At 42.2% G+C, this 23,397-nt stretch overlaps 3 protein-coding genes across 3 annotated transcripts in view; all 3 read left to right on the top strand.

The window, feature by feature from the left end:
* Positions 1-5,895: 5,895 nt before the first annotated feature.
* On the top strand, positions 5,896-7,029 carry LOC308363363 (C-C chemokine receptor type 3-like; the record flags this gene model as incomplete). The annotated part of the gene is made up of 1 exon (XM_080836175.1): positions 5,896-7,029. The coding sequence occupies one exon, from the start codon at positions 5,896-5,898 to the stop codon at positions 7,027-7,029; it is 1,134 nt and encodes a 377-aa protein (XP_080692301.1).
* A 3,352-nt stretch (positions 7,030-10,381) lies between these two features.
* On the top strand, positions 10,382-11,386 carry ccr12a (chemokine (C-C motif) receptor 12a; the record flags this gene model as incomplete). The annotated part of the gene is made up of 1 exon (XM_080836176.1): positions 10,382-11,386. One exon carries the CDS (start codon positions 10,382-10,384, stop codon positions 11,384-11,386), a length of 1,005 nt encoding a protein of 334 aa, XP_080692302.1.
* A 3,262-nt stretch (positions 11,387-14,648) lies between these two features.
* Positions 14,649-23,397, top strand: part of hecw1b (HECT, C2 and WW domain containing E3 ubiquitin protein ligase 1b) — a gene marked incomplete at both ends in the record, with an annotated part of 37,185 nt that continues 28,436 nt past the window's right edge. The window contains 2 exons of the mRNA XM_080836089.1: positions 14,649-14,678; positions 21,576-21,903. Of these exons, the coding sequence (XP_080692215.1) occupies positions 14,649-14,678; positions 21,576-21,903 (358 nt within the window). The remainder of the gene's footprint in view (positions 14,679-21,575; positions 21,904-23,397) is intronic.

Here is a 23,397-nt window from a genome sequence, read left to right on the forward strand (position 1 = left end):
ATGTTCTTCATGATCCCCCTGGCCATCGTCCTCTACTGCTACATTCACATCACGGTGAGAGTCCTCTCCACGCGCATGAGGGAGAAGTGCAGAGCGGTGAAGTTGATCTTTGTCATCGTGCTCACCTTCTTCATCTGCTGGACCCCTTACAACATAGTCATCCTCCTTCAAGCCCTCGAGGCGTCTTACGGTACGGACTGTCCGTCAGACGCTCTAGACTACGCTCACTTTATCACGCGCAACCTGGCTTTCCTCTACTGTTGCATCAGCCCCGTCTTCTACACTTTTGTGGGTAAGAAGTTTCAGAACCACTTCAGGAAAATGTTGGCCAGACACATCCCATGCCTGGCGTTCACCATCCTGGAAAGCCAGAGCAGCAAAACAACTTCACACAAGAGTCCGTACACACCTGACTACTGAAGGACAAGAAGCTGCTCTGGCTTACTTGTGGACATAGCAGCATTTCTCAATAGTGCTAGGGAGACAACTGTGACAATTCACAGTCAATTCATGACTCATGAAGACTGGTTATTAAAATGATGATGTATTGCACTCTAAGATTACATTTTGCTTTGCATATTGTAGCATAGATATTAATATAGCAGTTAAATGTAGCAATCTGCTGTGCAAAGCCAGAAATGTACTTTTATAGCATTATTTTTTCTTTGTTGAAGCAAATCAGTGGTTCTCAGTTCAGAAATAGAGAAAATAAAAGTGCAATGGTGTCAATCCTTGCCTGAAGAAAAGGGGCCTACTATGCAATTGTGTTAACAATGGTAGGCCAATAATATCTCCCTTGTACGTCGCTTTGGATAAAAGCGTCTGCTAAATTACTTAATGTAATGAAATGTACAATTGTCAAATGTATTGAAATGTTCTTTTAGGTTGATTTTTTGGTGGATCAGCTGTCTTTTTCGCCACAGGTCCTGAATCACCAACCTTTGTATTTCATGTCACAAATGTATCCATGGCGTAAATAATAGCCTTTCGCCCACTACACTTTCATGCTCCAGTAAAAGTGTATTCATTGTCCCGCTGCAATTAACGCGCCGACGTAAATCAAACAGTTAACAACAGGCTTATTAATACAATACAATACTAAATAGGCTAACAACATAATATTTCCTTGTTTGAGTGTGGTTGTTCAGTGCAATGGGGGTGTATGATAGTTATTGTCTATGAAGGAAGGCATTGAAACGGGAAAATCTCCGGTTCATCGTGTCCATTCGCGCCCCACCTGTCACGTTTCTGCGAATCTGAATATGGGGAGAAGGGCAGAAGGTGAATAAAATGAATAAACACTCCAAACAAAATCAGGAAAAGTGAAGTCCTTCATTCACGTGGTGAGAGAACATCACATCACATCTACCATCATTTTGAAGTCTTTCCTACTTGGTCCAAATGACATGTAGGCCTACTAGTGAAGCATGAGCCAAAGAGCACATATGATTTATGAATGAACCATGTCTATAAGAGTAATGCTGCCTACTTTGCACATCCTAAAAACCCCAAATTAGTTCTTATTGTTTTGTATTAAGGACTTTCCTATTCATGCATAAATGCAAACACACAGTGCACTGTAGCAGACACAAGCTGAAAGATGTAATAGGTGCCATCTACAGGCCGTGAGAGGGTACAGTAGTCTGGCAGTGTGGTAGGGAGAGAGTGTGTGTTTGACTGTGTGTGTGCAAGTGTATGTTGTGTGTGTAGCTTTGGCTACAGTCTCCAGGTCACGGAGGAAGGCTGTCTGGTGTGAGAGGTGACTTGTACTATGAAAAAATGAACTGTCATGGGCACAATCTCTATGGTTCCTCGTTCTTTGCAGGCAGAACAGAAGGCCGCCCACTAAAGCTATGATCGTCCAGAAGAACGAAGAGCTTCTATTAGTTTATCTCCAGTCAGCCTTGCCCCATTTCCTTTGAAATAAAATTGAGTTTTTACTGAAAAATGCCTTCTCACCTCCAGTTTGCCACACCTTACATAGAGACACATGTATAAACATACAGAACAGAAATGTGTTCCACAGGGACAGTTAGGTAACATCTATGCTGGGTGAAAATCATTGTTTTCATAAAAATCACAGTGACTAACATCAGGCTGTCCATTAACTTCACAGACCCATCATCATTCATCAAAAGCATGTGAAGTGTGTATTTCATCAGTTTGAGTGCTTCCTGGGAAGCAAACCCAAGACACTGGTGTTGTTAGGATGTGTGACCACTGGAGTATTGGTAGTGCATTCATTTCAAGAAATATGAAAATGGAAAGGAAAATGTTTCTGGTGCGATTTGGCCACTTCACTATTTTCTTTTCATGAATGGTTTTATAAATTGCTAAGTAATGGTAGTATTTCATTTTTTGTAGAGAAATTCAATTAATTGAGAAATAAGTTTTGTGCCACGAACAGAGACTTGACAAGGTATTGGATACAGACGCTCATGTCTTGTTTTATTTTGGATAATCAAAAGACCACGATGGGCAAACAAGACAAAGAACACAACACTCAGAGAACACAGAGCGTAGCATCTTGCTTGTCACAATGAATAACACACAAAGAGAAAGGAAAAGTCCAAGGCTTAAATTGAATCTCAATAAATTGGCTACAGTTGAGAACAAAAGTCAATTAATACATTGGCTACAGGTGAGAACTATACATGGAGGGAAAACTTAGGTGTGAGGAAAATACTAAACACAGGGGAGGATAAACGGACTGGAGTAGCATATGGTTCCAGAGCAGGAGCAGCTATGTTAACCCGTGGAATCTGGTCAGTGAGATCGCTCAAGACTGATCTGTGCATCCAGAGCTCTGCTGTCATGGCTCTTTAGGATTAGGAGGCAGCAAGGCTTGCCTGGTCGGTCTGTTCAAGGACAACAATCAATGTGTAGGCTAACCCACGTCAAGAGATTCACCAACATGCCCAAGGAGATAAGCTTGTCTCATGTATGTGTCGCGTGTTTAAATTTCCTCTCTCTGCATAAATTACACCCCTAAAACTCATCTTAGTTCCTTAAAATGACATATTAAGAAGTTTTTTTTTTCCAGTTAAAAATGTCCCTCATGGCATTAAAATAGCTTGGAGCTAACTCTACACTTTTGCCTCATTTGGCATTCGCAGAGCTGTGATCAGCTACACTTGGCTACTCCTCCAATAGCTCTCATTTCAACATAGCCTTATGCTAATGGTATGTGAATCCTTGTCTGCCAATGTGTGCCAGAATGTCAGTAGGTCATTGGTGTTAGAAAAACGGCTGCCCAAGATCGTATTTATTGCTCTTCCAAAAGGTAGTAGGAGAGTCAAATCTTTCTTTCGTAAGGAAAAGTGTTAGTGTACACATAATTGCATAGGTTACTGTATGGATTGGCTGACTGCTGCTGAAGAGCGATCACATTTCCATTTGCTTGGGGAAATGCATCTTTAGTTATTATTCCTTTTTCTTTGGTAAAATCATCTGGGTAGCAAAAACTATAAGTTGTACAGGCACTATCAGGTTCCTGACCAACGAGAGACCTCACAAAATTGTTATTACGTCCGCACAACTCTTGGGGTCTTTATAAAAAGCACATTTACATTTTAGCTAAAGAATGTACTATCTCAAGAACCATATAGCTTAGAAAAAAATATGTCCTCTAATGCCTTGAAAACTCCCAAATCTAATGTGCCCATCCACTCCAATTACCACTTGCCACATTCCATTTTCAAAAAGCCACGAGTGAAAGTAAAACAAACTAGTCGGAGTCCGTTCATTCGCTTCTCAGGAAATTTGGTCATCATCTACAGACCTTGCTGACAAAAAGTTATTATAAGAATTTTCATCCGACACTGTTTTAAAGTTATGCGTCAATCAAGTTTTTAGACGTGGCACATAATGCCTATGTGGCCTATATCTTATGATGTAATATTCTAAACTTAACAAAACTTGATGCACACATGCACTTCAAAATTCCTTGGACTGAATTCTGTCCATTGAGGGGTGGTTATCTCAAGACTGCATTTGAAGAACCGCTTGACATAAAAATCTGGAACATGGTATACTTGTTTCCAATTTGCCTACATTTCTTACAGTGCCAATTGGCTGGCTTACCAAAATGGCTGCCAAATTTTTGCCAGTGTAAATGGCTGATCTTCCTGAAACTTCATAGGCCCATTCATAATGGCACATAGAAGTTGTGTTCCAAATATGAAACGAATTAGCTACAAGAGGGCAATAATAATAAGCAAATAAATGTTTTGGCTCATATCTCAGCATCCTCTGATATCCTCTTATTCCTCTACTCTCGCAAATCAAACAGCCAATTTCGTCTGAGGCACTTCGTCCGATTGTCACAAAATTTGGTGTGCCTCATCTCCAGACCATGCTAATTAAAAGTTGTTGTTTCATCAAACCGTTTCAAAGTTATGGGCCACTGAAACTTATAGCTGAATACTCCAACCTGTCTGGTTGAACTGCTGTGCCATTTCCCAGATTTTCACAATTTAACCTATGAAACAATATATCACAAAGTTTCACAATTTCACCTCCTACGAGTCTAAGTAATTACTTTTTGAGTGTAATTCAATTCAAATGCATCATGTCCGGCTCAAAAATCATGACAAATAACGGGAGGTCACCTTTAGTGTCATGAAGGGCAGCATTATATAAAATGTATTATTATTATTATTATTATTATTAGAGTTTCCATGTAACTATGAGACCACAAACCCCACCCTGCTTAGTTGTTCATTTCTTTTTCCTGATGTAGACTTTAAAGACAGCCTCCAGAGTGAGGACAGGATGTCACAGTCATGTGTCTCAGATGGGCAGTGCTCTTCAAAGACTCCAGACCTGAGGAAGGCAGAGCAGAGTGAACACACCATTGTACTCTCGTGTCTGAGAGTCACAGTCATCCTAATTAGGTAGGTAAAACCAAATCTAAGTGTAAATGGCTGATCTTCCTGAAACTTCATAGGAAACTAACCCTAACCCTAACCCATTCATAATGGCATATAGAAGTCATGTTCCAAATATGAAACAAATTAGCCACAAGAGGGCACTATAATAAGCAAATGTATGTTTCGGCTCATATCTCAGCGTCCTCTGATTTCCTCTTATTCCTCTACTCTCCCAAATCAAACAAGCCTATAACAGCCAATTTCGTCTGAGGCACTTTGTCCGATTGTCACAACATTTGGTGTGCCTCATCTCCAGACCATGCTAATTAAAAGTTGTTGTTTCATCAAACAGTTTCAAAGTTATGGGCCTCTGAAACTAATAGCTAAATACTCCAACCTGTCTGGTTGAACTGCTGTGCCATTTAGCTGATTTTCACAATTTAACCTATGAAACAATATATCACAAAGTTTCACAATTTCACCTCCTACGAGTCTTAGTAATTACTTTTTGAGTGTAATTAAATTAAAACGCGTCATGTCCGGCTCAAAAATCATGACAAATAACGGGACGTCACCTTTAGTGACATGAAGGGCAACATTATATAAAATGTATTATTATTATTATTATTATTATTATTATAGTTTCCATGTAACTGTATGAGATCACAAACCCCACCCTAATAAGTCGTTCATTTCTTTTTCCTGATGTAGACTTTAAAGACAACCTCCAGAGTGAGAACAGGATGTCACAGTCATGTGTCTCAGATGGGCAGTGCTCTTCAAAGACTCCAGACCTGAGGAAGGCAGAGCAGAGTGCACACGCCATTGTACTCTCGTGTCTGACAGTCACAGTCATCCTAATTAGGTAGGTAAAACCAAAAAAACCTAAAGCCTGGTCTGTCACTGTGTTTACCAATATTTTATCCTTTTTAACAGTTTATTTTCTCATTTAACTAAAGCCTGGTCTGTCACTTTGTTAACCAATATTGTATCCTTTTTAACAGTTTTCAGCTTTAAAACCACCATGGATATGTATGATGATGATTACTGGTACTTTATGGAGATTCTTAACTTGACCTCAAAGAATGAGAATCAGACTAATATCACAAACCCAGGTTATGTAGTGGATGGACTTGTTCCTCTGTGTCCGAAGATGGACGTAGTGCACTTTGGTGCCAAGTACCTTCCACCGTTCTTCTACATCAACTTCATCATCAGCATCCTGGGGAACGGGCTGGTCCTCTACATCATCTACAAGTACGAGAAGCTTAGCACCGTTACCAACATCTTCCTGCTCAACCTGGTGATCTCTGACCTGCTGTTCGCTTGCAGCCTCCCCTTCAAAGCCGTCTACCATGCCTCGGAGTGGATCTTCGGCCGGACCATGTGCAAGCTGGTGAGCAGCCTGTTCTCCGTGGGCTTCTACAGCTCCATTCTCTTCCTCACACTCATGACCTTCGACCGTTACCTTGCTGTGGTGCACGCCGTCACAGCTGCCAAACAGAGAAGGAAGGCCTATGCCATCAGCTCCTCCGTGGTGGTGTGGGTGGTGAGCTTGACATGTAGCGTCAAAGAGCTGATTCTGCATGACACCCGCCCTGACCCAAAGTACGATGAGCTGTGTGAGGACCTTGGCTACGACCAAAACTCCCTGACCAAGTGGAAGCTGTTTGGCTACTACCAGCAGTTCATTATGTTCTTCATGATCCCCCTGGCCATCATCCTCTACTGCTACATTCGCATCACAGTGAGAGTCCTCTCCACACGCATGAGGGAGAAGTGCAGAGCGGTGAAGTTGATCTTTGTCATCGTGCTCACCTTCTTCATCTGCTGGACCCCTTACAACATAGTCATCCTCCTTCAAGCCCTCGAGGCGTCTTACAGTACGGACTGTCCGTCAGACGCGCTAGACTACGCTCACTTTATCACGCGGAACCTGGCTTTTCTCTATTGTTGCATCAGCCCCGTCTTCTACACTTTTGTGGGTAAGAAGTTTCAGAACCACTTCATGAAACTGTTGGCCAGACACATTCCGTGCCTGAAGTCATTCGTGCTCGTGACAGACACCAGAAGCCAAACCAGCAAGACGACATCTTGTAAGAACCCTTATATGTTGACTGATAAGACATCAGTAAGGATGCTTCAATCAGTGTCTTGAGGACCATAACCATAATATGGCGTATAGTTGTACCAACATTTTTTGCACCTGTGCTTGTATAAGCACACAGTACTGTCTTTGGAAATTCCTCTTGATACAACTGTAGTTTTACAATTAGTGTCTCCTAAAATGTTGTTTTGTTTGCAATTCAGTTTAGATATGAACATGTATAAATTAGCTATGAGCAGTAGTCATTTGAAGATACAAATATATCTAAGCTTGTTTTGCATTCTGCTGGTCAGAGAAACCTTTTTTATATTTCTCTCTTTTCATGTTCAACAAAAGTAATTTCACAAGTGAATCACCATATCACTGTATTGATATGAAAACTCAAAACAAAATGCTTTTTATTTTTTACATGTCAAGTTGTTCTTTCTGTTGTGTAAATAAGAAAAACATGATGTAAATAAATAAATATGTGGTTTAGAATGAATCAAACAATCTATCAATCTACATTTATTCTTAGAGATATGGGCAAAATAAACTTAAACCTAAACCTCAACTTCAAAGTTGTGGCTGTGAGCTTGGATGAGTCATGGCACACAACATGCAGTTGTATACAGAATGCAGCGGAACACAGTTTACTCATATGGCATACATACAAACCCCTTTATGTTGAATGTGTGTTAGGTAAAGTTGTGGGTAAGTTGCCATGTCTTAAAATTATGCCGAAGCAGGGTGACCAGATGCAAACCAATGACAAAACAATTGCACATGCCATGTTGATCAAAATGTATTATGCAGCTTCTCTGTTGAATGGTAATATTCCCCAAAACATCTAGACATCTCTTCACTGCCATGACATGACAGGTGGTGAAACCATTTATCACTTTTGGCAAACATATATTTAATCAGCATCAGTGTTCATGATGTAGACTTTAAAGACGCCTCCAGAGTGAGGACAGGTGTCTCACAGTCATGTGTTTCAGATGGGCAGTGCTCTTCAAAGACTCCAGACCTGAGGAAGGCAGAGCAGAGTGAACACACCATTGTACTCTCGTGTCTGACAGTCACAGTCATCCTAATTACGTAGGTAAAACCAAAACTAAGTGTAAATGGCTGCTCTTCCTGAAACTTCATAGGCCCATTCATAATGGCACAAAGAAGTTATGTTCCAAATATGAAACAAATTAGCCACAAGAGGGCACTATAATAAGCACATTTATGTTTGGCTCATATCTCAGCATCCTCTGATTTCCTCTAATTCCTCTACTCTCCCAAATCAAACAAGCCTATAACAGCCAATTTCGTCTGAGGCACTTCGTCCGATTGTCACAAAATTTGGTGCGCCTCATCTCCAGACCATGCTAATTAAAAGTTGTTGATTCATCAAACCGTTTCAAAGTTATGGGCCACTGAAACTTATAGCTGAATACTCCAACCTGTCTGGTTGAACTGCTGTGCCATTTCGCAGATTTTCACAATTTAACCTATGAAACTAGCCTGACGATGTCATACTCATAATTCTAGTCAGAATATGAGTCTGAGACCGGACCACTGGGCTGTGATTATGGGGCGTGTTTCAACGAACCAGGAAAGAAAATTCCTCTTCGCTGAATTGGATACCTAGAACCAATCAGAGCAACGTAGTATTATTACCATCTGATAGATTAAACTTTTACCTGATCCCGTAGGAAGGACGGCAAAAACATCTTTTCAATCGACAAATGCCTTGATCGCGTTTCTCTGTTCCTCTTTCAAAATGAATGCGCTGTCAATATCTGTTGAGATATGCCTGCTCACGTTACTTAATTAGCACTCAAGGCTAGAAGATACCATTAGTTTTAATGTTTTTTTTGTCTACGCTGTTAGCATAACCTTTCAATAATGGTCTAGAGTGCATAAGTTAAGACCTACAATCCTAGGCAACATTGGTGTTGCGTATACACAACTAACCGAGTCAATGTAGACATAAAAAAAGTCGTGTAGATACCTTAAATCATATCAAATATGTCCCACTAAGCTCCCGAGACGGCGCCATCTTTGTTCGATGTATACCGGTATTCTATCTATGTCTGTCCATCAACGTATAAAGCCCGCCCTTACAATTTGAATGGTCAGATCCCTTTTCGGGGCCGTTTAAACCCTCCCAACTAGCTCGACTCCAGACTGAATCTCCCAGACCAAAAATTTTGTGGGCGGAGTTCAGGCTGGTATCCAGGCTACTATGAAACAATAAATCGCAAAGTTTCACAATTTCACCTCCTACGAGTCTTAGTAATTACTTTTTAAGTGTAATTAAATCAACTGCGTTATGTCCGGCTCAAGAATCATGACAAATAACGGGAGGTCACCTTTAGTGTCATGAAGGGCAACATTATATAAAATGTATTATTATTATTATTATAGTTTCATTGTAACTGTATGAGATCACAAACCCCACCCTGCTTAGTTGTTCATTTCTTTTTCCTGATGTAGACTTTAAAGACAGCCTCCAGAGTGAGAACAGGATGTCACAGTCATGTGTCTCAGATGGGCAGTGCTCTCGAAAGTCTCCAGACCTGAGGAAGGCAGAGCAGAGTGCACACGCCATTGTACTGTCGTGTCTAATTAGGTAGGTAAAACCAAAAATAACTAAAGCCTGGTCTGTCACTGTGTTTACCAATATTTTATCCTTTTTAACAGTGTATTTTCACATTTAACTAAAGCCTGGTCTGTCACTGTTAACCAATATTTTATCTTTTATAACAGTTTTCAGCTTTAAAACCACCATGGATATGTATGATGATGATTACTGGGATGCTTACCTGAAGTTTTTGGACCTTATTACACGGCTCTTCTTAATGCTGTAGAATGCTCCATTCACTTGAATGGGGCTTCCCAACGTTCTGCGGTCAACTATTTTCCGATAACTGACCGTTGCTATGGACTTAATGACCGCTGTCAAGGAAAGTGGCCTTTTTGCCTCTAATTCACGTCTTTCGTAGCACTCCGCAAGTAGTACGATAACTTATCAATGGAGTTTCAGCGGACGGTTGAGCAGCTGTGTTCTAAAGAATGTTCAACTGTCTTTGAAGTTCAACGTCTTTGGCGAACTATTTCTCTCCTTTTAAACACTACGTATAGTAACAAATGCATTGTAAAAAGACACACGGTGTTAAGTAATTTGTTTGTTTTAGTTGTAACCGTATAATAAGCGGGATAATGTATAGAACGCCGGTCATTGTCGGGAAAATAAGCCCCTTCAGGGTGAACCAACACCCCTCCGCTTTCGCGTCGGGGTGCTGTTCGCCCTGTCGGGGCTTATTTTCCCGACAATGACCTGCGTTCTATACATTATCCCTTACTTATTAACTCGACCTCAAAGAATGAGTCTAATATCACAAACCCTTATATTCGTCTGTGTCCGAAGATGGCTGTAGTGCACTTTGGTGCCAAGTACCTTCCACCGTTCTTCTACATCAACTTCATCATCAGCGTCCTTGGGAACGGGCTGGTCCTCTACATCATCTACAAGTACGAGAAGCTTAGCACCGTTACCAACATCTTCCTGCTCAACCTGGTGATCTCTGACCTGCTGTTCGCTTGCAGCCTCCCCTTCAAAGCCGTCTACCATGCCTCGGAGTGGATCTTCGGCCGGACCATGTGCAAGCTGGTGAGCAGCCTGTTCTCCGTGGGCTTCTACAGCTCCATTCTCTTCCTCACACTCATGACCTTCGACCGCTACCTTGCTGTGGTGCACGCCGTCACAGCTGCCAAACAGAGAAGGAAGGCCTATGCCATCAGCTCCTCCGTGGTGGTGTGGGTGGTGAGCTTGGCATCTAGCGTCAAAGAGCTGATTCTGCATGACACCCGCCCTGACCCAAAGTACGGTGAGCTGTGTGAGGACCTTGGCTACGACCAAAACTCCTTGACCAAGTGGAAGCTGTTTGGCTACTACCAGCAGTTCATTATGTTCTTCATGATCCCCCTGGCCATCGTCCTCTACTGCTACATTCGCATCACTGTGAGAGTCCTCTCCACGCGCATGAGGGAGAAGTGCAGAGCGGTGAAGTTGATCTTTGTCATCGTGCTCACCTTCTTCATCTGCTGGACCCCTTACAACATAGTCATCCTCCTTCAAGCCCTCGAGGCGTCTTACAGTACGGACTGTCCGTCAGACGCGCTAGACTATGCTCACTTTATCACGCGCAACCTTGCTTTTCTCTACTGTTGCATCAGCCCCGTCTTCTACACTTTTGTGGGTAAGAAGTTTCAGAACCACTTCAGGAAAATGCTGGCCAGACACATTCCTTGCCTGAAGTCATTCGTGCTCACGACAGACACCAGAAGCCAAACCAGCAAGACGACATCTTGCAAGAACCCTTATATGTTGACTGATAAGACATCAGTAAGGATGCTTCAATCAGTGTCTTGAGGACCATAACCACAATATGGTGTATAGTTGTACCAACATTTTTTGCACCTGTGCTTATATATAAGCACAGAGTCCTGGCTTTGGAAATTCCTCTTCATACAACAGTAGTTTTACAATTAGTGTCTCCTAAAATGTTGTTCTGTTTGCAATTCAGTTTATATATGAACATGTATAAATCAGCTTTGAGCAGAAGTCATTTGAAGATACAAATATATCAAAGCTTTCCTCCCATTCTGCTGGTCAGAAAAACCTTTTTTTGTAATTCTCTCTTTTTATGTTCAACAAAAGTAATTTCACAAGTGAATCACCAAATCACTGTATTTTTTTTTCAAATGTCAATATTTTTTATTTTTCAAATGTAAAGTTGTTCTTTCTGTTGTGTAAATAAGAAAAAAAATGATGTAAAAAAAATAAAGATGCGGTTTAAAATGAATCAAACAATCAATCATTCTATATTTATTCTTTGAGATATGGGCAAAATAACCTTAAACTTAAACCACAACTGCAAAGTTGTGGCTGTGAGCTCGGTTGATTCATGGCATACAACATGCAGTTGTATACACAATGCAGTGGACCACAGTTTACTCATATGGCATACATACAAATCCCTCAGATCAGATAGTCAATGCAGTTTACTGATGTCATCCATACAAACCCCCCAGATCAGATAGTCAATGCAGTTTACTCATATGGCATCCATACAAACCTCTAATATCAGATAGCCAATGCAGTTTACTCATATGGCATACATACAAACCCCTCAGATCAGATAGTCAATGCAGTTTACTCATATGGCATCCATACAAACCTCTAATATCAGATAGCCAATGCAGTTTACTCATATGGCATACATACAAACCCCTCAGATCAGATTGTCAATGCAGTTTACTTATATGGCATCCATACAAACCCCTCAGATCAGATTGTCAATGCAGTTTACTCATATGGCATACATACAAACCCCTCAGATCAGATAGTCAATGCAGTTTACTCAAATGGCATCCAAACAAACCCCTCAGATCAGATAGTCAATGCAGTGAATAGTTCAGGTAGTAACATGGAGACAGAAAACAAAGAGAAATCAGCTCCTATGATTCATTAAGCCTTTCATAAATGTGGTATGATCTAAGTGTCTGATTGTTCATAATCCATTTAAAACAATATATTATCGGGGTTATGAGACTGGGTAACTAAAACCCAACACAATACTGTATATACCTGTGTTTGAGTTTCTCGTTTCTCAGATCCACAGTGGCAGAATTAGACTTCCTTTCTCAGAAACATTGCATGAGTCAGTCTGATACCGATGACATTGTTGTCAGCATGATGTCAATTCTTGTAAGTATTGTTATTGCAAAATCACACTCACATTCTGTGTCAAAGAACACTGTGATGCAAGCAACACTCCAAGGAAACACACTGACACATGCAACACAATAAAGAAAGAATAGAGTTCTTGATTTTTTTCTTAAGTGATTGGGAAGCGCTCACAAGTCCCATGTTATAGTTTGACTCTCAGCCATACTTAACCAGCTTTAGCGTCATTTAGTGACCTTAACCTGAAGATGTCACTCCCAATGAGTTTTAAATGTTATACTTCTGCAACCAATATTATTTTACTCTTTAACTGACTGATACCGATAATATTTTGGATGATTAATGTTTATATAAATGTGGAAGCTTTGTTACTTTCAAATACACGTTCATGTTAAATGTGTGTTAGGTAAAGTTGTGGGTAAGTTGCCATGTCACAAAATGATGCCGGAGCAGGGTAACTAGATGCAAACCAATGACTGTAAAACAAGTGCACATGCCATGTTGATCAAAATATATTATGCAGCTTCTCTGTTAAATGGTCATATTCCCCAAAACATCTAGGCATCTCTTCACTGCCATGACATGCAAAGGGCTTCCCCTTACAGCTCCCGTTACACTATGTTTTATAACTGGGTGAAGCATTCATTTAGCTGCTTTTACTCAGTCTGTGGTTACTGTATGTTTATTTGGTCAAGTTCAGTTTGAATTCTATTTTTAGTTGTATTGTTTTGGGTTTTTTGGTCTGTTCAGGGATGGATTAACGAACGGCCCAGGGGGCCCCTAAGCCAGAGCCTCTGCGTAAAGTCGCTGTTATGTATCTCTTATTTGAAAAGGTTTATTTTGTTCATTAGCTTTAATTGAGTGTACCTGTGCTGTGTTAGACAATGTGCATATGCGCCAGGGGCGTAACTAAAGACAGCTTTTTTTAATGTATTTTTTTATGTCAGAAACAATGGCAGGGCAGTGCACAGAAGGTGGATGTCACGGAGTAAACTTTGACCAGTTTACTTTCCCAATACAATAGCCAAAGTATCTAATTCGACCGTTACATCTAACACATTGTTGGGATATAGTACGTATACGCCTACTGGTGTTTGTGTGTTGCGTGCGCTTTGCGAGCACACAATTATTTTGCGCTGGGGGCTTTAGCATGTCCAGGCCCAGGGGCCCGAGGTTTCTTAATCCGTCCATGGTTCTGTTCCATTATCCATATTCATGGTTTGATGTTTCTGTTGATTGTTCTCTTATCCTTTCTCTTTTTGTTAGTTTACTTTGAATTCTTACTACTTTTACTTATATTAGTATTAGATTTTCGTTGTTTACCTTCTTTTTCTTGCTTTTATTTTGTTATTTTCATCATCGTCATTCTTTCAATTTAATTGCTTTTATGTCATACTGTATATGTTTTTAGTCTCTTAATCTCTTAATAATTTTTCTTTTCTTCTTTATTGTAAGTGTCAATTGATTAGTCTCGACCGGAAAGCACTTTGGTTAAACTCTTGTTGTTTTTAAATGCTGTATAAAAAAATGTGACGAGACTATGGCGCTAGTCTTTTAGCGCTCTCCGATAAACAGCTCTCTGCTTCAGCGTATCCATGTGTAACCTGACTAATTGAAGTGATCAATCAGGATGCATTCATTCAGCACGTGTGCTTCATCCACTGACCACGGCTAGACGTGCGCTTGCTCGAGATACAAAACCGTGCATGCGCAAAGGAGGACAGCGGAGGGGCGGGTGGACCAGGCGTAGAAATCACACAGATCGCTCGCCCATTGGTTGCAACCGTGCTGGTACCCAGGAAAGAGGAAGGAGGCTCCATCAAGCAACTAACAGATCGCAAATGATGCTGGGAGAGGGACGCTGCGTGATGGCGAATACAGGACTGCTTGTATCAGTGCAACATCGGAAAATGTCCTCAGGGATTTGAGGGATCGCGTTTGGAGTATGATTCACCGTCAGGTCATACTGTCTCAGGTGAGTGATTGATGGTTGGTGTGTTATTTGTTTATCGACATGGAGCACAACCACGTGAAGTCACGGGGAATAATCGAGATACGCTGTGTTAGTGGTAGTCTACTACTCGCCTTGAATATAGACATACAGCATTGTGGCCGTACTCTCGATGTCTTATTAGCATACAGCTGCTGCTGTATGACCAGGCCCAGTCAATCACCCAATCTAAATAAGGGATGCTGGGATGTTGTGTTTCTGGGTGTGTGTGTGTGTGTGTGTATGTGCCCGTGCGTGCGCGCGCCAGGTGTATGGCCAGCGCAAGGCAGTAATCCTGTGATATATGTAGCTCTATGTCGAGCGGTTTGATGTCGAAATAGAAAACGTGTTCTCCTAAACGTCGCAGCGACTCGGTAACAGATTTTCCCATAAATGAATGCTAGGGTGAACGCACACTTCATTCTGCGCGCAATGTTTGGGGTATTTTCAGGCGAATGTACCACGATGGTTTAGGCTTGGACACTGTGTAGGTAGGGAGGCAGGGAATGACAAAGCAGTATACTTATATCTCCATGAAATCTGAGTCAGGAAATCCATATTGTGTCCATATTCTGTACACCTTCTGTTTGTACTGTTCTGCAGTGGGTGGTAATAGTAAAGAATTATTAATACATTATTGTTGTATCTTCACCTTATATTCACTTCAACCTTTATTACTTTGACTTTATCAGTTTAGTCTGATAAACCATCTAAATGCTCACACACTCTTATCTGTATAAAAAGAGTAGCCTCAGTCCCTCTGCAAGTCATTGATATATGTCAGTGCTGGACATGACAGCTAAATTCAACAACAGCTGGTCAAAGCCTGAATAATTTTGACCAGGATAAGAGATTGTCCAGATTAGTATTGATCCACCTGCCTGTGGGGCTTGAGGAAGCTCCTATGTGAAGAAGGGACCAGCTGTATATTGATCCCCTTGTATTGCCACCCTGAAGAAAAGCTCTTGGAGAGCAAGGCTCCTTTCACTCCCAGAAAGTGTATTCTTAGGTAGCCCAACATGAGGTCAAAAGTAGGATAATCAATAGATTTCAGTCGTCTGTATAGTGCAGCACACAGCGCTGAGATGGACCACTGAGTGTTTCTCAAGGCTAGTCTCATGCATTTATTTTGCAATTCAGTGTCTTTTTTCCTGCTCTTTGTTTCTCCCCATCTGAAGGTTTCCCCTGCGATATCATAGGTGAGTCCACGATTTCAATCCAATACACTTTTTGTCCGATTCAGTGAATTGGTCCTCACGGTCCTTTCACTATCAGTGCTGTGTGTGTGTGTGTGTGTTCTCCAAGAAACTCTGGTGGTTGTACTATGGAAAACAAACATATCACACAATTAAATACACAATCCCAGCCCATCATCACCTTACTGGTGGAACAAGAGGTGTATTTCAAGGAACAAGGGGTGTACTTTGATTGGCTGTCGAGCTCAAATAGCAACAACCTTTTGCCAGAATTGCAGACTTTCCCTTTAGGCTAATGGCTGTGAGGAAGCATAGTTTGTAGGAAGCCTATTTGGAAGAAGTCCCACAATCTCTTGATATGTGCTGATGGTAGGAGTCATGATCCATCTCAACCCAGCAGTCTTGGGAGTGACACTTGCCAGATGAATGGCTCAGTGATTTGATAAAGCCTGGATGGATTTTTTACATTACACCACTTGCTGGGGGTGGTTGGAAGGGTGGGTAAAGGGCAGGGTGGCTGGGGTTGACCGAAGAAGGGAAAGCACAGGAAATGAAATTAGGATGGAATTCTGTTGTTGTTGTCGTCTCTTACTGGCATTATAGAGGGCTCAGGGCACATTGTAATGGCGGACTGTGGGGACACCAAGCACTAAGCAACTGACCTGCAAATGCCCTTCTCCTTGTCTGTGGTACTCACGCATGCTTTCTCTACCATTTTATTCCTCACCCTGAGGTAATCCTCTATATTTTTTGTCTGTCCTTAAAAGTAAAAAAAAATCTGAATTTAGAGCAGATTGTGTATTCCACAGGATATTTCAGTTCAGTACAAGCCATAGAAAGCTCACTGTGAAAGCTCAATGTGACATTTTCTGTGTTTGTATACAATCCCTACACTGCCTACTTCCACACTGTCTGATGATCATCCCAGGTACACCACATCACAGCTGATGACATCACAGCTACCCCACATCACAGCTAATGATCATCACAGGTACACCACGTCACAGCTGACTTTCCCATCTGCCTCCGATCTCACCCGGATTGCAGTTCAATGTCACCTGGTACCTGAGGATAATACAAGCAAGCTCATAATACCAACTGAAAATTAAGCCTGTGACCTCCAGGTAGAGCAGGCTTTATGCTCGCCAGCATTGCCTGTATAGAAATACATATAATTGAACAGGTTTGAATGTTAACTTAATTGAATTAAGCTGGATTGAACTGAATTGATCCTGATTAAATTGAATTAAACCGAGCTGAACTAAACTGAGATGAGCTGAGCCGAATTGAATTGTGGAGCTGTGTTGTCATGCTCTGATGGACAGACGTGGGCGCGCCTCTGTGTGGGACCGTCCTGATGTGAAATTGCTGAGGTTGCCTCCCAGCAGTGTAAAAAATGCATGGAGTCATGAGTCATTCAGCCGGAGTGGGGACGGCACCAAGACGTTTGTGGGATGGCCAAACGATGAGCACTGCAGGTCTGTCATTGAGTTTATGAGAGGGGAGGGTGCGAGAGAGACATGGAGCGAGAGAAAGAGAGAAAGTGGGCGCATGTGATTCTAAACCCATCATATACAGTACCCTGAAGAATATCAAGATAAGGGGTTAGCGAGCGCTAATGGGAACATTGAGCTAATTCTGCCACCATTGATGATTTGGTGAGTTTTCTTTGTTGAGGATGACACAGCCTCATTTGACCTGTCTGATTTAGACCTCAGGCAGTGAAGCATAAGAGAGGAGAGGAGTTTTCCTCAGCAACATGAGCGCATTAAGTTTCCTCAGCCCTTGCCCCTGCATGCATATCAAAGGGGGTCACTGACGGCCTTGAGCCAAGCTGTTTCATTCTGATTGATTGCCCAGAGGGAGCGGAAGCAGGCAGAAGAGAAGACTGCCATGCCGTGTTGCCCTGCTATTTAATGTAATGACTTGACAGGTTTTATGTGGTTATAACTCATTGTGTCAGTCTGAGGATGACGATATTTGCAGAGTCTTTGTTAGCAGGAGCATGGTCTGCAGCGGTGTTACCTTCAGTCCCTCCCTCTCCGTAAAGCAGCTGACAGAGATCTAGCACTTATCAGGCCTTGGTTTGGCCTGTGTCTGTTCTGTAGTCAGCTGCTATCTGTGAGAGTCCGGGTCATTCACACTTGTCTTTTTATTCTCTGGTAAAGGCCTCAGGATTCCTAACTAATTTAATTTGTGGTGTATTATAATACTCCCTTTAAAGTAACGAGAATATGCATATTAAACAGACATGCAGCAGATTGGACATCCACATTAGGCCCCCCCCATTCTATAGTTTTAGTCCAGGGGGGTATTCCTAGTTCGTGGTTTAGTGACCAACCCGGATAAGTTGACTCTGGGTATGTGGTAAGCCTCCTAATAGAAGAGCCCTATGGCTTCATTCTCCCAGCAAAACAAAGCCATAGGGATCTTCCTTAGGAGGTGTACTATTTACTTTGAGTTAACTTATCGGAGTTAGGCACCAAATCACATACTTGGAATACCCCCCTGGTGGTACACACACCATACACACTTATGTCACAGGTCCAGATAGCAACTTACCCTAGGCCAGATTCGGCCTTCATCTGGCCCTGATCTGGCTCTGATCTGTTCTAGAGCTGCTATCCACGAAGGTCCGTGTCATTACTTGACCAACCCCACTCTCACTCGTGTCATATTGCTAAATCGGTATATGTGTTTTTTGCCTTTCACTTTTCCATTGGCACAGCACACTTTCAATTTGTTATTTGCACTTATTTGAAATAGTATTATTCCTTGTCATCACTAGTTCTTTTGGTTGTCAAATGATCTGACCTTATCACTTGGACCACAATTATAATCTGAAACCCTGTATTTTCACTTCCTGTGTCCCTTTTGCCATCTCTGAGCCCATTTATGCCAACTCGAATGATCTTAGATTAAAACAAAGACTGGGTCAGATCAGAGCTGAGCACACTGATGAAGGATTACCCCCATTATTTATACAACATTTAGGGAAAGTCTTTTCCGATGTATTGGGAAAAGTCTTGCCGTTTTTCTGAACTCTTTATTTTCATATGCAGGTTAATCTTGACATTGGTGGAATAAGAGTGTCAGAGATAGTACAGAAAACTGTTAATACAATATTTTATTGATGGTTCGTGGGGTGAATTCAAGAGAGAATTTGATTGCCTGTCATCATTGAATAAAGTAAGACATGTTGTGGTCTATGTCATTCCAGTCCCTTCAGGATCAAATGAATCGCAAATAATGCAGAAATTCCATACTTTTTCTAAAATGTTGCAGAGAAATTGCAAGCCGCAGCTGTAATTGCAGAAAATCCTTGAATTCTTAAAGTCCTGGAAAGACTGACATTTGTTTTGGTTTCATGCTCATTTTGTCTCCCTAAACCACTGTGTGTGAGTGTGTGTGTGTGTGTGTGTGTGTGTGTGTGTGTGTGTGTGTGTGTGTGTGTGTGTGTGTGTGTGTGTGTGTGTTATTGTGGTGGGTCACACCTTCTGTTTTGACACTGCCCCTATGACCTTTGACCAGGTAGGCTGAGGTGTTCAGGAGAAAAGAGTGTGTGTGTGTGTGTGTGTGTGTGTGTGTTAGTAGTGATAAGCTGCAAGTTTTGTGCCTTTCAAGCTCTAACCTTACACCATCTCACCTCATCAGAGTCCTCCGCTCCTCTGATGTGCCTACCCATGATGCATTGTCCCGGTAGCACCCTGCCTGCACTCTGATTGAGCACTTCAGTGCTGTAGGTACTGTTGCAAGTTTATCTGTTTTTTTTTTTTTAGATTAAGATTAGGATAATAAGCCAAACACTACTCCCTCTCTCCTCTTCTCTCTCTCCCCCTCTCCTCCTCTGCACGTTACTCCCTTGCCACGGTGTGATTCATTCTCATTTCCATGCTGGCTCAGTTTTCCTGGTTGCAGTCATGACCTTGAATAAACTCATGGGCGCCAAAGGACAAACAAACACACACACACACACTGGTTCTCTGTAGTGACCACTGAGTGTGGAGTGGGCCAGTGATACCATTGATCCATCCAAGATGCCAGACAGCTCTAAAGAATTATTGTATTGTTGCTCGGCTCATCTTTCTGTGTGCTCTGTGTGTGTGTAGCGTAGTCGTGTACACTGTGGCTGCACTGATACGTTGTTAAAACTGTGTTAAATAGGGTATTTAATAGTATCCGTGCTTCAAAGAGTAATCAAGACACTTTGCATAACAAAGGATTGTCGTGTGAGATTATGCTTAGCTCTCTTGCTATGTTTTTGCTATGTTATATCCTATACATCCCTATTATTGGCTGAGTGGAAAAAAAACTAAAAGAGGCAAATAAGAAGGACGAGGCGTGAAGAGATGGAGTTGAAGGTAAAGGGGAATGAAATGGCAGTACATCAGACATACGAAGGTTGGGTGTGTGTGTGCGCATGTGTGTGTGTGTGTGTGTGGAGTCAGGTTAGAAGCTTGTGCTGTTCATACAGTTTTCAGCAGGAAGGATGTAGAAAGGGAAAAATGAGGAAAAGGGGAATTGCCTCTTTCTTTCTTTCTGTCACTTTCTCTCTTTCTTTTCTTCTGTCTTTTTTCTTTCGTACTGTCTTTTTACTTCATTTTTGTAATTCTCTTTGTCTCTATTGCTCTCTTTCTCTCTCTCCCCATCTCCTCTCCTGCAGAAAAGCAGATAAAAAGAGCAGAGCTGCCCAGAGGGGGGTGGCCCCCAGAGGGCATGTCATTACCATAATACCCCCCAGCCCATCACCACACAGCCCAGCACAGCACAGAGCAGAGCAACTTGCCACACAGGCACCATCGCTCTGACGTTAGCTATGCCGCTGACGCACACTCTACTCTAGACCCCCTTGGGAGAGAGATTAACTTCCTGATACTGGAGGTTAAGAAGAGCACTGTATCTCTGCCTGGCAGGACAGAGCGAATATCACTAGCAGACTTTCATCACACAGGAAACACAGTGTATTTATGGAATGAAAATGCTTACAGATGTGTGGCGTCATAGAGCAGTTGAAGGAGTCAGTGTGATGAGGTGGTTTGTTGCTCTAGATTCCAAAGGTAAAGATTTGATCCAGCAGATTAGGGGAAACCACCAAACAGGTGTTTTGTATGTGGATACCTTCTCTACCCTTACGTTTTAATACATTGTTAGAAAAGATTCTAGAATGAGGTGCGTGATGTTCTGTGGTCTTTAATTTTAACTATGGTAACTGTGAAATGTCATGGAATCTGCATCACTCAGGTCCAGAACTGGAATCCTGTCCTCACTCTCGTCCCCCAGGAAGATGAATACCTCATCTCACAGCCAGACCTACTGTGCTTGCTCCTCAAATTTAAAACAAACCCTGCTGTGCACCTTCATTTGCCTGTGTTTTTGACACCAAAAGCTTTCCACCACCAGATCCATTAACACACCGTGTTTTGGCAGATCTACAGACTTTGCTTGTGTCTGAACCTGGAACCCTGCCTCACATATCCTCCAGTAAGATGAATACCTCATCTTACATGGAGATTTAATGTGCATGCTGCCCAAACAGTCATTGTTATAGGCCTATATAAGCCTTGCCTTTGCAAATTTGCCTTAAGTCAAGGGGTTGGTGTTGTATTGTTATTTCCACCACCAAAGTTCCAATAAACACAACAGATTTTATATCTTTCACAAGTTGTTTTTCTGTTCTCCCACTCAGAACTTGTACCAGAACCGGATTCTCGGGCTGGCCATCATGGCCTCCCCGTCTCGCGTCTCCCAGAACCGACGGCGTTCCAAGGATCCGATCCGGCACAGCTTCAACCCGGAGCAGTTCCCCAACGTGGACTTCCAGAATGGCGTTCCAGAGGACCTGGCAGGCCTGCCACGCTCCACAAGCGACACAGACCTGGTGACCTCACACAGCCGATCCACGCTGGCCGTCAGTGCCTCCCACTACACCATTGGCCAATCACAAGACATCACCCTCAGCTGGGACATTAAGGATGAGGTGGACGCCGGGGACTGGATCGGGATGTACCTTTTTGGTAAGTAGTGATAATAATGTTTTCAGATATTGAAAGAAGAGTCTGGTAGCATCCACTATATAGATCAGGATGCACCTCATTTGTACGTAGTGTGTTGGTATAGCTGACTACAATATAGGAAGAAGTACCTCATTGGTTAGTAGATGGAAGATTTGACAGGGTAACCAAATCATCATCTGTGAAACTGGAATGTCATGTGCCTCATTGCGAAGCACTGTCCGAGAGGAAGTGTGCTAGGATAAATGACACATATCAGTGTAGCAAGAGGTGGGTGGATTCCTAGGTCACAAAAACCCTCAGTAATGTGGGTTAGTAAAGGGATGTTTACTGTAACAGTAGCTATGTGTGAGTGAGTCTATGTCAGTCTGTTTGCTACAGAGCCTGTGATGTTAGTGTTAGTGGACACTTTATTGTTAATCAGACAAGACTCCTTAGAGAAGGGTAAATGATGCTGTGAACATACCAGGCACAGCATAGCTGTCATTCACAGTTGTCCTGAACACACCTGTTGTAGCTTTCTGAAGCTATTTTGAAATGTCACTGTTCTGTTTGGAACATATTGCACATCATTTCTTACTAGACATCGGTACTTACAAATACTAAAACGGTGACTCTTTGCCGATGCTGCCACTTTAAGACCATAATCTAGTGTTCAGGCCTCCATATAACTGTAAAACTGTACATTTCCCTCGGAATAAAAAGGTATTCATCTATCTATGGCTGATATGTACTGGAGAAAGGATGTGCTCATCTTTGACATGACCGATTGTTGCACAGAAATGCCATGGTGATCGGCATAGACTTGAAGATGTTGTATGGGTGTTTGTCTAGAGAGAGAGAGAGAGAGAGAGAGAGAGAGAGAGAGAGAGAGAGAGAGAGAGAGAGAGAGAGAGAGAGAGAGAGAGAGAGAGAGAGAGAGAGAGAGAGAGAGAGAGAGAGAGAGAGAGAGAGAGAGAGAGGGAGGGTGAGAGAGACAGAGAGGACCTTAATAGGAAGAAAAGGGAGAGAGAGAGAGGTAGAGGGGGATAGGTGAACATAAAAGAGGCTCAGCAAAGAGAGGCAGTCATAGAGACGTGTGTGTGAAGACAGGAGAGGATATGAGAGGTGTGTACACAGGAGAGGACAGGGGAGGTGTGTGTACACAGGTGGGGATGTGAAGGGTGTGTGCGTGTGTGTGTAGACATGGAAAGAGGCTGTAAAGCTGTCTGCTTCACTCTGCGCTCCCTAATCATATCTGCCTTTTCAAATCTGCCCTCTCTCATACACTCCCAGAGTGCTGCACAGAACTCATCAAAAATATGCATGAAGACACACACAGAGACATACACACAGACCCAAATACAAGCCAACATACACATACAGTACACAAAGACACACACATACATATAGTACAGATATACACACTTTAAACTTTAGACGCACACAAAACCGGCTTTTTCTCTTTCTCTTTCTCTCAAATGACTTTATTAGACACAACAGTATATAATTCCTACA

This window comes from Sprattus sprattus (assembly GCF_963457725.1).
Source record: "Sprattus sprattus genome assembly, chromosome: 4".
Lineage (NCBI taxonomy): Eukaryota > Metazoa > Chordata > Actinopteri > Clupeiformes > Clupeidae > Sprattus > Sprattus sprattus.